This window comes from Miniopterus schreibersii (assembly GCF_964146895.1).
Source record: "Miniopterus schreibersii genome assembly, chromosome: 12".
Classification (NCBI taxonomy): Eukaryota; Metazoa; Chordata; class Mammalia; order Chiroptera; family Miniopteridae; genus Miniopterus; species Miniopterus schreibersii.
Genome location: NC_138112.1, coordinates 49,341,863 through 49,356,175, shown reverse-complemented (window position 1 = coordinate 49,356,175; position 14,313 = coordinate 49,341,863). Strand labels below are relative to the sequence as shown.

Below are 14,313 nucleotides of genomic sequence, written 5' to 3'. Positions count from 1 at the left end.
AATCTCCTTGCTCTTGAAGAGAGGCTTCTATTCAGAACAGCACAAAGTACTTTTTTTAGGCAATGAACTGAGACATGGAATCTTAGACAAAGTTCTCTCCTCTTTCCAATCAGATGCCGTCTTTTATAAGTGCTACAGCTCCTGAGGCCATGACAAGCACAAGAACACTTAATAAGTCAGCAGACAAAACAATTTGCTTTTGTACAGGGCTCCTATTGCCTGAGCCAGATCAATACCTTTTCTCCCAGTCACTAGAATACTGGCCCCGCCCAAACCCAGAGAGGAGCTTAGGAAATGTGATCTGAAAGGCACAGCAAAAGAAAACATTCTCCAACCTTTCTCTGATGTTAAGATATGTGAAACTTACCGAAATTCTACTGATCAGCTTAGAACTCTGCTTTATCAAGCCACATTCTCCTCTCCTCCACCCCACTCATCAACCTGCCACAGTTGTCTTCTAGAAGGTTAGAAATATTTAGCCTGGCTCCACTTCCTCTGGGAGCACGCCAGGCCTACCACTCGTGTCCTGCCCCCCCGCTCCCCAAGCTGTTGGTCTATATAACAGCGCCCTGATCCACAGGATCACACTTACGACTCTGGACACTGTGAATCACGCCTCTAACTCGGACGTGAGCCCTCCGAAGCAGAGAGGCTCTTATACCACTGTTCCAAGCACTAGCACTGAGTAACTGCCTAATGCACATTTCTACTAAAAAATGGAAAAAATGAGAACCCTCTAGGACAAAGGTTCTCAACCTCTTAAATTCCAGAGGTTTGTTGGATCATTCTTTTTAATTTTTATAAGTAGTGGTCTTAATAAATTATTTGCATGACCATTTTATTAAACTATAAACATATCAAACTACCAACCAGAGCTACTGAGAAAGTGAGTGCTACCTAGATAAAATGCTATGAGCTCCAGACAAAAGCAAAAAAACATTTAGTTTGCCTGTGTACCAGCATCTTGGTAAAACTGGGAAAGTTACTAAAGTGTTTTTTAAAACTTAAAACTCTCCAATAAATTAAAATAAATAAAAAATGCCTACCCTGTACACTTTTAGTGCGATAACAATTTGATGATATGTATTACTTGAACATGTCAGACTTTGGGCCCAGTAATTCTACTATGGAAAATTCTACCTTAAGAAAATATAAAATACAAAAATGTGTTTTCTATACAGAACATGTTATTAATGAGTAATTTATCAGAATGGAAAGTAAGGAACAGCCTAGATATCCAACAACTGGGAAATGATTAAATAAAGTTATGCGGTAGCCAAACAATGGAACACTATGAAGCTCATTAAAATGAGGTTTATACAGAGTTTTTTAAAACATAGGAATACACTTAAGTGATAATGGTAAGTCAACAAACTAGGATAAAAATTACCTGCACAATAAAGTCCTAACTATACACAGAATAAAATTTTAAAAAATAAAACCTGCTAAAATTTCAAGAGTATTTGTTTCCAAGTAGTGATGTTACGGGATACTTTTTTCCATCTTTATCTTTACTCTTCTCCATGGATTCCAAATGCTATATAATAAACACACTGTTCTCACAATGAGAAAATCAAAAGCTTAAAACACAAAACAGCCAAAAGACTCATCTACCCCAGGTCCAAACAATAACTTCTAAGAGACAGCATTCACAGATCTGTCCTAGGGAACTCAAAACAATGGATTTTAAATATCTCATATTTTTTAAATACAAATTCCCAATAGTTTTTCAACTTCTTCCTCTACTGACTGTTATATAAAATATCAAAACTGGAAAACATATCTGCACCTACTAAAAACTATCTTTCCATCATGGCATTAAACTATAACCTCAACATCTGGGCCCTTGAGCTATCTGTGTTGCCAGATGTGACTTCTGAAGCTCCTGGAACAGAAACAAGAAAGTTTCTTTTTTTAGATAACTCCAAGTACACTCTACTGAGTAATAGGTGTTTATGCCAACCGTGAGAAAAAGAAACATTCGGAAGTTCCAAATGAAGGAATTCAACAAAGGTTTGGGCAGGTGGACCAGATCAGCTATCCCCATTTCAGCCATCATATTAGGTGACACGCTGTTCTTGGCTAAAAGCTAGACCACTGTCTTTTGAAATATAATGATGTTGGTGCTTTGCAACAGAGAAATGATCTTGAAAATTATCCATAGGATGCCACATTTCTAACCTAACCTCTCCTTTTCTATGGAAGGCCCTATGTTTTGATGAGGGACTATGGGCTTTGTAGTCCGAACTAGTTTTACATCTTACCTTTGCCACTTGCTGGTCTTGTGACCCTGATAAGTTAATTTCCCTAAGCCTAAGATTTCTATAAAGCAGGGATGATAATAATCTCCACCCAAAAAATTGAAGTAAGAATTCAATAAGCTAAAAGAATTCAAGCACCTGGCATAGTAACTGGCATAAAACAAGCATTCTAAATGGCAGCTTTTACTCCTTGCTTGTCTCTATGTTTGCTTCACTATTCCACTTGAAATAGTGTCCTTTGCAATACAGAAGGAAAAGGATTCTTAACTCACTATATAACTTGGACAAGCCAACTTTGAGGGAAATTGTTTTAGTGTTATAACTGAAGTTCATCCCAAAATTCCTAGCAAAGACCTTTTAATAAAAGGAAATCTGGCCAAGACCTCAGAATGCCAGAACACTGAATTTGGCCTTTAACTCGATCGTTCAGGATTAGGAAGACCAAATACACAGAGCTTTGGAGTCATGACTTTAAAGATCGACTCCACCTATTACCGGTTGTTTGACCTGTACAAGTGACTAAATTCACGTGAACATTAGTTCCTTCTACATAGAATGGGAAGAAGAAAAATAATTAGGATTGATGTGAGAATATTTTAAAAATAGCCTATGGAAAGTGTCTGCCACATCACAGGTGATGAAAACACAGCAGCACTTCTTACCACTCATTTAATATTATATCAACTACTGGTGCTTCACTTCATCAACATTAATCAGTTGAATTTCATCCATGTTAATCAGTAAGGACCTAAAACAAAGGGGGGGAAATTAATCTCAAAGCACAGAGGGACACTCTGACCCTCAGTCAGTACTTACGTCTGCAGACCTTACAGCACTGGCCAGCAATGTGCACGGGGAGGGAGTCCGGGGAGCAGGTGAGAGGGGGACAGGACATCCTTCGGCATTCCACGGTACCACTCTGAGGAGGGAAGAGCAGGAGAAGGAATCTCAGAATGCCCTTTGAAAGTTCCCTCTGTGAAAAAAGCTCACAGCTCATCCCAGAAACCTCATCAGGGAAACAGAAGCCATGTGAGGAATTCCCAGTCCACTCCAGGACCACAAATAAAATGTTTTCTCCAGCCTGAATGAACTCGTGCCACCTCAATTACTTTTCTGATATACATCACTGGCTTCATTCCACCTGCCCATGTGGGCTAAGGAGATTAGGCAGAAAACAAAAAGTCTATTTTTTTCCAAGAACATAAATAACACCTTTGGCAGACCCTGTCAATCATGGTTGAGGCTCTAACAATCTGTTTTGTATTTTCTCAGACAAACAATGGCAGTCTTCAGATATGTATCAAATAATTTCAACTGGACATGTCTTACATATTAATTTGGAGGGAAGGCTTTCGTAAGTCTCTGAAACAGATGAGTGAGTATACAAATGATGGCTACACTGAAAGTCGAGGGGTATTGTCATTCTCTGACACAGATGATGGATTCCTTGCAAAATACAATAAAATACCTAGAAACTGATTAAACCCCCTTTAAACATTTATTCAAGCAGAGAAAAGTTGTGAATGAAGCTAACCACTAGGCTGTTTGAAATATCAAAGGAGTTCTTCCTCCCTCTGATATTCTAACCTCCAAACTCCAAATAGTAAGCTTTTTATAATATTAGTTCACATTAGAGCATGTTGTCAAGGGAAAGTAGATTTTCATTTCCAAGTGTTTATATATGAAATGACGCTTTTCCAGTTTCCCTTCATAACTGCACAGATTACCAACCAGGGCTTAGTAAAAAAGTAATACCTCTTAGAGTTGGTATCATATAGTGAAGAACCAGATTACACAGTAATTAGTGAAAGTTCCCAGTGAAGATGTTTTTACTTCATTTCTTTACAAAGAGTCTTACTTTGCACGTGCAGTTCCTGCAGTGATCGCCATCCACCCAGGAGTCTTGGTCTCTGTACAGCAGTCCACTCACTTGACAAGTCTTCTCGCAATGACAGTTTTCCAATTGACTAAGTCTTGTCTCTGCATAATTTAGCTGCAAACAAGAGTTACCAGGTGTAACTTCTGTAATTCAATCACATTGTCCTAACAAAGCCAATAGCAACAAGAAGGAAAAAAATCCAAGTAGGAGGGAAAAAATTGCTCAGAGCGGTTCACTGATTCTTAGTCAGATCTGGTTTTTGTTTTGATTTTTTTCTCTTACATGAGGTGGAATCATTCTAAATTAAAGACATGTTGGCTCCCGTGGTCTAATGAGCACCAAATGAGACATTAAACTGTATCTCAGGGACCTCCTGGGTGCTCAAAAACGCATGTGCTCTCAGCTCCAAGCCCACACGGCAGCACTTGTAATGAATGTGTTCTCAAGGACTCATTACACTGTTTACAGGAGATATAATGAGGAACTCCAGCGCACTTACATTCATCCCCCCATCCTCTGTGTTCCTCACACTAACCAGAGCAGCGTGGTTCACAGGCTGGGAAGTCACTGCTCCCTCCCTTAGGAAAAACTCTGGGGAGCTGGAGCCAGAGAAAGGGAAAGCCACAGAAGGACCTAGTTTCTCTCCAGCTCACAATCCCCCAGACAGAATGTCCCAAGAATCCACTCGGTGTTCAGATGAAGGTCAGAAGAGACAGTCAAACAAACCCCCAGATGAGATCAAGGTTTGGTGAAAGAACCTTTTTTGCTTTTCTAAGTCATCCAACTGTTATCATTAATCACAGAATCTTAGATCTTTGATTGGAAAGGGGATATGCAGCTTGAATGTCCTCACAAGTGACCCTATCATGTGATCATCCAGGCTTTGCACATTGACAGCGGTGGGACATTTTTTATCTTCCAAGGAAAGACCTTTTTTTTTTCATTAGCTCTGGATGTCTTTAACATCTTTCTTTGCTTGAGCCTTGAAATCTCTCCCTTTTGTCCTATTACATCCAGTTCTGCCTTGTAACCATGCTGGGGAAGTCGACCTCTCTTCAAACACTTGCAGTGAGCCTGTCCTCACGCCTGCTCCTGGCCACGGTCAGCCCCACCAGGTCCCCTACACAGCTCCTGGTGATGTGGTTCCAACCCCCCGTCCTGAGCACCTTCCGTGCAGCCTACTCCAGTTTCCCTTCAAAAATACAGTGCGAGAAGACTGGACTTTGGTGCGCCCCCTCTATTGCCACGCTCACACGAAGGAGCAACTCAGCCCAGTTCCGGTGCTCCCCCCCCCCCCGTCCCTGTTCCTTACACAGAGGCTGCCTTGATGGGAAAACCAATATAACTTCCTAAAAAGTCATCAAACAGCCTTTCTTCTCCTCAATCATATGTATCCCTCCACCTTGAGTATCTTCCCCATACAGGAGACCAAGTCAACCTTTGACCCAACTAAGACCACATCAAGAGCCAGTGTTTGGGATATAACGGCTGACCCTGGGTTCCGACGGGTCCCGCCACCTTTCCGCAACAACCACGGCTCCATTCCGGGCGTGCTCCTCTCAGCTTCTCCTGACTGCCCCTCTGGAAAGGGAGCCCGCGTGTAATTCCGACCTTGGGCTTTATCACCCATCTCATCCTCCAAGCTTTCGGAACTTCTCAAGGCAACTTGTTTCTGGTCTGCCTTCCGCGGGTAGCGCCGATGGGCAGGGAAGAGAACAAGTAGGATCCTAGACCAACCACACGCACCACAGTCACCCCTGAAGAAGCTGAGAGTTGACTCTGCCTTTGGAATCCTGGCTTCCTATGACCCTCCCAACATGCAGGTTACATTCCGAAAATCCACGGTACATTCGGATCTCCAGCCTAATCATAGAGTTTCTAGAATTCATGACAATTAAGTTCTTTGGGAATTCTTGAGGAAACAAAGGGAAAATATACTTCCAAGACTTTGTTGAGATCAAGTGACCCAAAACCATGTATAGGTAAGAGATAAAAAGGCAGTGACAATATCGCACATATCTTGACTTCATCCTACAGCCGCAGTGGTTTCTACAAAAGGTAGTGATTGATGTGACCTGGGACTGAACAAGACGGAGTTGAACTAGATCTGCATCCCTCCTAAAACTGGCTCGGATGGGGTACCTGTGAGAGGAAATGGGCCTGTCTCGCTCAGAAATCTGAAACAACTGTAGTGCCTGTATCAATCACTCCAAGGAGGAAACTTCTTAAAGACAAAATGACCCAAAAGGCAATTCTGTGTCTGTCCCAGTTTCTGGAAAATCCAGGAGTTTGCCTAAGGGTAACATTGGCAATTTCTAGTAATGTCCCACAAGACTGAGCTATGCTCAACTAGAAAACTCAATTCCAAGGAAAGCCTCCATCATAATATAGCGAAAGCTATTCTGAGGACTAACTTTGTTTACCTTCTGAACTTGGTTCTTCTTTTTTAATCTATTTAGCCTTTTCTGATAACATTGTAAAGCCCCAATCTCTAAAACATAAGAGCGTATTAGACAGACACAAACACAAAGAGATATTAAAGCAAAAAGCTAATTTTTCAAAGGCACTTAATATGTAATCTTGCCTGCTTTTTTTCTCCCTGCTACATCCCGTTGCAACAGTAAAGGCGAGAAACAACTCGGAATCAGAAAATGAATTACACTCTCTGTCACTGATATTAGCAGGCTGAATTTACGCAGATTCATTTTCAAAAGCTGTTTCTACACTACCTGCCATTTTCTCCAAGAATGCCTGTGGATCCGAAATAGATTCAGTATCAAATCTACATCTCTATTCTGTTTTATCTTTGTTCGTGCATTTATGTAAGGCAACCATGGGCCAAATGGTTTATTCTTAACTCTACACATTCAAAGACAGAGAGCAGAAGCCTTTTCCTCAGTAAGGGGCCACTGAGTGGACCTGAGTCCGTTACTCATGTGGTGGACGGCTTTTTGTTTTGTTTTTTCTTTGAAATAGTACTTATTTGGCATTAGCTAGATGGAAGGGGAAAAAAGAGCTCTTCCATTGTGTTAAACCTTTAAGCTTAATTGAAAAATCACTACTGAGCTCCTCAAAACAATGAAAGTCTCCAAATTAAATATGTTACAAGCTGAAATGCCACTCCAAATGCTGCTTGATTTGCATAAATAGATTTGTCCAAGATTTAAACAGAAGTAATCAAATTCCCAGGCTCCAGCATCCCTTCTTCCTGAGCAGTAGGGCAGAGCCTGACCCTATCGCAGCGCTCCTGGCCCAGGAGGTGGCGCGTCCCACAGCGCCAAGGCCACCTGGGAAACGTCCAGAGTAAGCCAGGGGATCGGGGCTCAGTGGAAGTGGCAGGGGACAGCTTCCCTGCACCTTCTCTGCCCTGGAAAGTGGATGGTTTTGCCAGAGTGCCAGGACTCCTCAAGAGGGCTCTCGTGTACCCTGACGGCTGTCACCTGAAGGTGTGTGCAAGCTGTTCCCATGACCCGTCCTGTATCAAGCAAGGGCACAGCCATTCTCCAGCCTCCCCACCTGAAAGAGGAAAAGAACAGCAGGGCCTCCTAAGCAGCCCCAGCCCCTAGGCTTAGCTGATGTCTGCAGCGGTTTGGTTTGATGGGACTCTGGCTACCATCTCCTGTCCAGCCAGTGCACTGAGCTTGCTCTCTGCTAGGATCCCATGGCTTCCACCCTGATCCATGTGTGAGGACTTTTTGCTGCTTTCCAAGACCTCCTGGCACCTGGCTCTAGACGTCAGCTCACTGCCTCTGCCAGGCTGGGTGATGCAAGCCATTGAGGAAGGTGTGCCTTTTCTTAAGGACCATCTTTCCCACAGAGTTGCCTATCTCCCCCCTGGGTTTAACAATATAATTAACAATAGTCATTGTTTACTGAATGCTCCTTGTGTGTCATGCATCAAACTCAGAAAAATCCACATATTTCCGAGGAAGACATGTGGCAGCCACCAAAAAAGAATCAGTTAAGGGGCCTTGTTTTTGCCCTGATCTTCCCCCTCTGAAAGCTGCGAGAAGCTCTATGCTTACTCTTCACTCCCAACAGGCCCCCTCTGAACACGCATTCTTCTTGGCCTCCCTTCGTTGCTCATCCCTCCTCTCACTGGTCCCTCCCCCTCCTGCCGCAGCACCCACCACCCTCTCGCCATCACTCACTCCCGCTTTACCCCTCGCATCTCTTTCTAATACTCTCTTCCCCAACCAGAAACTTTCTCAGTCACTGTTCAGCTTTCAGAATCTGAGTTTTCACCCCAGCTCTGCCATCGACTATCTTGGGAAAAGTTGCAGAACTTAAAAAAACAAAAAGGGTACATAACTATCTTGGAACTCAGTCTTCTCACCTGGAAAGGGGGCTCGTGAATCAAGCCTGGCTCTCAGGAGGGCTGCGAGGATCAGGGTGACCGGGAATATGACAAGTTGATGTGTTGTAAGTAACCCATGGTGAACATCACCACACACCACCTAGTATGAGTTCCTTTCCAGCTCCTTCTAGATGAGCGGTTGACAGACTTGGGCCCATGGACCAAATCTGGCCCACGACTTATTTGTCTACGGCCCGTGAGGTAAGAATAATTTTCCCATTTTTCAATGGTAATATTTTAAAGGGTTATTAAATAAAATAAATATTCACATCATATTCTCAGCTTTGCCTCCTGGCCTGCGTTCACCAGCTGGCCCTTTTCAGGAAAAGTTTGCCAACTCCTCTTCTACCTTATCACAGATTCCAAATTGTGCAGCGAAAATGGGAGCACTCAGGTTTTCTAAGTAGGATTCTGTTCACGGCTCGGAAGAAACAGGCTTCCAGGTCTTCCAAAGCGCGGAGGGGGCGGGCTGAGAAGGAGGGTCACATTATTTTCTGCTTGCCATTGCCCACAATTAAATATATTCTTCCAAATGCTCATTGCACGTAAGACTGCTCTGAGGAGGGCGCGATGTGACTCCTGGATAATGTGGGACTAAATAGAGAAGACTGCCATTCCCCATCCCAGGAAGGGCTCGCGAAGAAAAGGGCACCCTCAGAGCCAGGGAGGGGGCAGCCACGTCCCCGGAGACTGGGTGACATGTTTCTTGCTCCAGAGGTTGGGTAGCCGGCTAAAATATAATTAACGGTATTGCGATCAAGCTGCTCCGCACAATATGAAATAAAAGCCTCCATATGCCACACGCAGCGAAGGCGAGTAATTGCCTGCAGGTCGGTTCCCGCTGCACCAGCAGTGAGACGCTAACAATGCTTCAGGCCCCCGCGTCTCGGGCTCAGTTTCTCTCCCAGAAAAGTGTTCTGTCTGTCTCTTTCCAGACAAAAGGGGACGTGGCCAAACACCTAGTTTGAAACAGACACACTGTCTTCAGCGGCACAGTCTATGGGTCCAAAATACAGTCCTGTCTCCCAAACATCAGCCCACCAATTTTTTTCCAGGTGCCACGGCTGACGGCGGGGAGCAGTCATAGCCACGGGTGGGATACGGCTAATGTATCATTTTCACTGTTATTAAAATTCCTCCTTTCGCACAGTATAGCGTCTCTTAGGCCCAATCTAATTCTTTCTTTGCCCTGGGCCAGAACTCATGTCCACAACTGATTGGTAGTGTAACAACGGCATAGCCACATTTTGTATTTATTCAGCGTCTTTCTCCACAAAGCTCAGGGCTTTTCATGATGAATCAAAATTTTATGAATATATATGAAGGCCCCTAATTGTTTACATGATTGGCTCTGCCACTCAATAGGAACACCTCCCGCTCGGCCGGTGTGGCTCAGCGGTTGAGCATCGACCTAGGATCCAGGAGATCGCGGTTCGATTCCCCATCAGGGCACATGCCTGGGTTGCGGGCTTGATCCCCAGTAGGGGGCGTGCAGGAGGCAGCCGATCAATGACTCTCATCACTGATGTTTCTCTCTCTCTCCCCCTCTCCTTTCCTCTCTCTGAAATCAATAAAGACATGTTTTAAATATATATATATATGAACACCTCCGGGGTGGAAATCATGTCTTGCTCACCAGCGCCTCCTTTGCACCTGACACAGCACCTGGCAAACAGCAGGTCCCCCAGAGATTCTCGTTAAGCCGATGATGAAGAGAAAGATGCTGAAGTATAAAGCTGAAGGTGCTGAGAGGCAAACTCTGCCTCCTTCACTGTTTAACTCAGGGCCAGTCCGAAATGAATCACATATTAGAAACATGATATAATGCCTTGCTCTTCCTAACAACAGCTATTTTGCCCTTTCTGATTACTGGCAATTATTCTTGCATCCGAAATGCATTAGCTTAGAAGCAGCAGTGCCTCTGACCGTAGATCATCTCACAGCGCTACTAGTCTAATAGCCAGTGGGCAAATTCCTTTCCACTGCCAGGGAACCCACGGTGATACATGTGGCCTCTTTCTTCCAAACATTTTTCAAGTAAACACTTTGACGCAGCCTAATAGTATCAAAGACAGAAATAGTTATGTTTACTATAAGTAGTACTATTTCAAGGAAGAATAAACCATTTTCATAGTAACGTATTGCAGATGCCAAGGCTAAAAATGTTTCCATTATAGCATATCACTCTAACTTCCAGATAGCATGGAGAGAGAAGTGAAACATCACAAGTGAAATTTAGATACTTACTTTGGCAGTCATCTTGGCCAAAAGCTCTTGTAAATCCATTATTCCTTGCACCAGGCTTAAGAAATCACTGCAAGTTGGGCAAGCTCAATAAAGGAAAGATAAAATAAATGTTGATACAGTGCTAATAAAAAAAGGAATTTTTAAAACCGTAGTTGTTTGGCTATGTAGAAGGGTTTTTTGCTTTTCTGTTTAAGTGTTACTTTGAAACTGGTATAAAATCACAGAGGATTTCAAGTCTAAATCTCTCTCTTTTATTAATAAACAAAAAGAAACAAAGAAAAAAAGGACTGTTCACTAAAAAGAAAGGCAGTATAACATTTTTAAGTTAAAATAAAACCCTCGTTTTTATTGAGAGGTGACTGGGAAAATATAAATTATCATAGAAGGAGAAAAGGAAAATTCAAATCCAGGGCAAGCAGTATAATAAAGAATAGTTTTTAAAGAAAATGCAACATAGGAAATATAGTCAAAAATACAGTAATAACTATGTATGGTGCCAGTGTACTGGAAATATCAGGGGGAACACTTTGTAAAGTATATGATTATCTAACCACTATGCTGTACACCTGAAACTCACACAAAATAATATTAAATGTACTATAATCAAAAAAATTTTAACTAAAAAATGTAAAAAAAATAGCAATAAGATTGGCAACTACAGTCAAAAATTAAAGAACTTGCCAGGCCGGCATGGCTCGGTGGCTGAGCGTCGACCTAGGATCCAGGAGATCGAGGTTCGATTCCCGGTCAGGGCACATGCCCGGGTTGCAGGCTTGGTCCCCAGCAGGGGTCATGCAGGAGGCAGCCTATCAATGACTCTCTCATCATTGATGTTTCTGTCTCTCTCTCCCTTCTCCTTCCTCTCTCTGAAATCAATAAAGATATATTTATTTTAAAAAAAATTAAAGAACAATTCAAAAATAGTTTTTTTAAATATATATATAATTATATTAAACCTATCTTTCTGTAACAATCTACACAACCCAAACTGCTAATGTAATTTTTCTTACCTTCAAATTTTAATTCTATAAGTAATACATAAGCTTTCTAGAAATGTAAAGACACAGAAGAATACAGTATAGATAAGTCCTCTTGCACTAAGTTTACCCTCAACGCTGTAAACAGTGTGTGAGTATCCTTCCTGGCCTGCTTCTCTGATGTTATCAACAAGTTATACAATGTTAAAAATTCACAAATGCTTTAAGTTGCTACTTACTGCGATTCAGGTTCGGACACTGTGTTATGTATCCGTTCGGCATAAAGATGATTTTCCCGTCTTGGATGATGCCCTGGGAACAGAAGAGAAGGGGGGGTGATGACAGTGACCAGTTCACGTGGCCCTGTCACGGGTTCTCCGCAGGGCGGATTATTTTTAAACAAGACTGATATCCTCATTCAAAAGGTGAGTTGGACTTAGTCTACACTGAACTACTCCAAACTATCCTCTTCTAGAAACGCAGAAATGTACATTTATCTTGAGAAAGCTACAGTTAGGCACCACCGGTTGCGGCAAAGCCATCATAGCACCGAGGATCCATCAGCCAATACTCCTTCACGATGGGACTGAAAAGTCACCGATGTAATAAAAACTATCCTCAGTGCCTTAATTATCCTGGATCACTAAGTATTCCTGATTTGCAGAATTTTTTTAAGTGGGATCAAAAAGATTCATTTAGTCAAAGAAAAATAAATTAGACATGGGGAAAAATTCCTAACAGTCTTTGCTCTCAGCTCATTAAGTGACATGCGTTTGGCCTGGTAAATCTTAAGAACTGCTCAACATCTCCCTGGGTGTAAAAGGTGGTCTTTTGCCCAGCCACCGTGGCTCAGCGGTTGAGCATCAACCTAGGATCCAGGAGATCTTGGTTCAACTCCCAGTCAGGGCACATGCCCGGGTAGTAGGCTTCATCCCTGGTGGGGGGTGTGCAGGAGGCAGCCGATCAATGACTCTCTCATCATTGATGATTCTATCTCCCCCTCTCTTTCTCTCCCTTCTTCGCTCTGAAATCAATAATAAAGACATATTTTTTTTAAAAAAAAAAAGATGGTCTTTTAATTCTGTAACTTACTCAGGAAGCACAGCCCTCATTTAAGAAAGTCACTGGGGCTGCCACCTCTCAATGAAAGTCATGACTTGGCTTTGAAGTTTTCAAATTGAATTTCTAGATTCTGTTTCTAGGTGGGATTTTTTTTTCTTTTTTTTTTTTCCTGATTTGATGGAAGAAATATTACAGAACAGATGGAAAATGTGGAAGCTGGTTCAGAATATTGAGCTTAATCTATAAATAAAATATAGGCTGAAGACAGTGTGCGAGTCTTTCGGAGGAGGTAACATTTGACATGTACGTGCTCATGTTCTAAACAGCAGTGATAATCGGGAAATGCTGCTTTCTGCTTATTATTTCAAGATAAAGTATTAATTGGAAAGATTAATAGGAGGAACAGGCTCACAGGCCTTTTCGTCAGAGTGAGGTACACTTATTAACTTCTTCCTGTTCGTGGGCGATGCAGGGTTCACGACTAGGAGGGGAGCCAGCCTCACGTGGGCAGGGAGCCCTGGCCCTGCTGCTCAGCAGAATCCATGATCTCTTGCAGGAGGATTCCGGGGGGGGGCGGTTAATGGACTGTAATCTAAGTGCATCAGCCTCTTCCTGGTGCAAAGCTGTTCAGTTTTTTCAGAGCAAATTAACTCTTTCAGAGGACAGGGTACCTTTTAAGCACATTTGAGAACTTTGAGAAAAGCCTGGGATTGGGAGTCAGGGGACCTGGTTTCAGGTTCTAGATCCATTTCTGGCCAACTGGGTGAACTGAGACAAGAAGAACCACCTTCTCTGAGCTTCAGATGCTTCGCCTGGAAGAAGTACTGTATGCAAAAGCTAGAGATCCTTCCAGCACTCAAAGACGGGGTGAGAAAAACAGGTGTCCAAACGGAAATTGTCACAATTTAGACCTCCACACATTTGCTACCTTTCAAGGTACAAGGGGAAAAAAATGAATCAAGGACAGAGAAAGCTGTAGATTTCCTTCAGAGAACAGACCGTCGCAGAGACGTGAATATCCCATTAGAAAACATCTGTCTAATCAGGTTGAATGCGGATGCGTTTAGAGTGACCGACCATGCGGGTTTTCCTAGGATTTGGGGATTTCAGTGCTAAACTGGGAGAGTCCCAGGCAAACCAGGATGTTTGGTCACCCAAGGTAATGAGGAAGCAGTGAAAGCACACGGACCAGGAAAAGATCGGGTCACCTATTATCTGTTTGTTGGAAGACCCTAAATCATTCTGATTTTATCAGCCATGGAAAAGCACTCTGAAACCTGGAATACATTTGTTGTAGTATTAATTACCTTTCCAAACACAAAAGGAAAATTCATTTGAAAAAGATACCCCATCCACTCCTCTTGTAGCAACATAATATAGTAACAGCACTTTTGCTTTTTAAAAAGTGACTACTGATTTTGTTACATTATAAATTACAAATTGCCTCTTTCACACACCTTTCTTCTACCTGCCTCCCTCCTCACTTCTCTTTTTGCACTATTAATCTCTGGCATGCACTTGTGTGTTACA

General features: G+C 42.6%; 1 protein-coding gene across 6 annotated transcripts in view; it reads right to left on the bottom strand.

Annotated features, from left to right (window-relative positions):
* The window catches only part of NELL1 (neural EGFL like 1), a 618,076-nt gene that overhangs the window by 464,454 nt on the left and 139,309 nt on the right, over positions 1-14,313 (bottom strand). For all 6 annotated transcript variants that reach the window (XM_081154971.1, XM_081154973.1, XM_081154974.1 and 3 more), the window contains exons 6-9: positions 11,961-12,033; positions 10,745-10,827; positions 4,120-4,254; positions 3,078-3,180 (exon numbers count right to left, since the gene is read on the bottom strand). In XM_081154971.1, the coding sequence (XP_081011097.1) occupies positions 3,078-3,180; positions 4,120-4,254; positions 10,745-10,827; positions 11,961-12,033 (394 nt within the window). The remainder of the gene's footprint in view (positions 1-3,077; positions 3,181-4,119; positions 4,255-10,744; positions 10,828-11,960; positions 12,034-14,313) is intronic.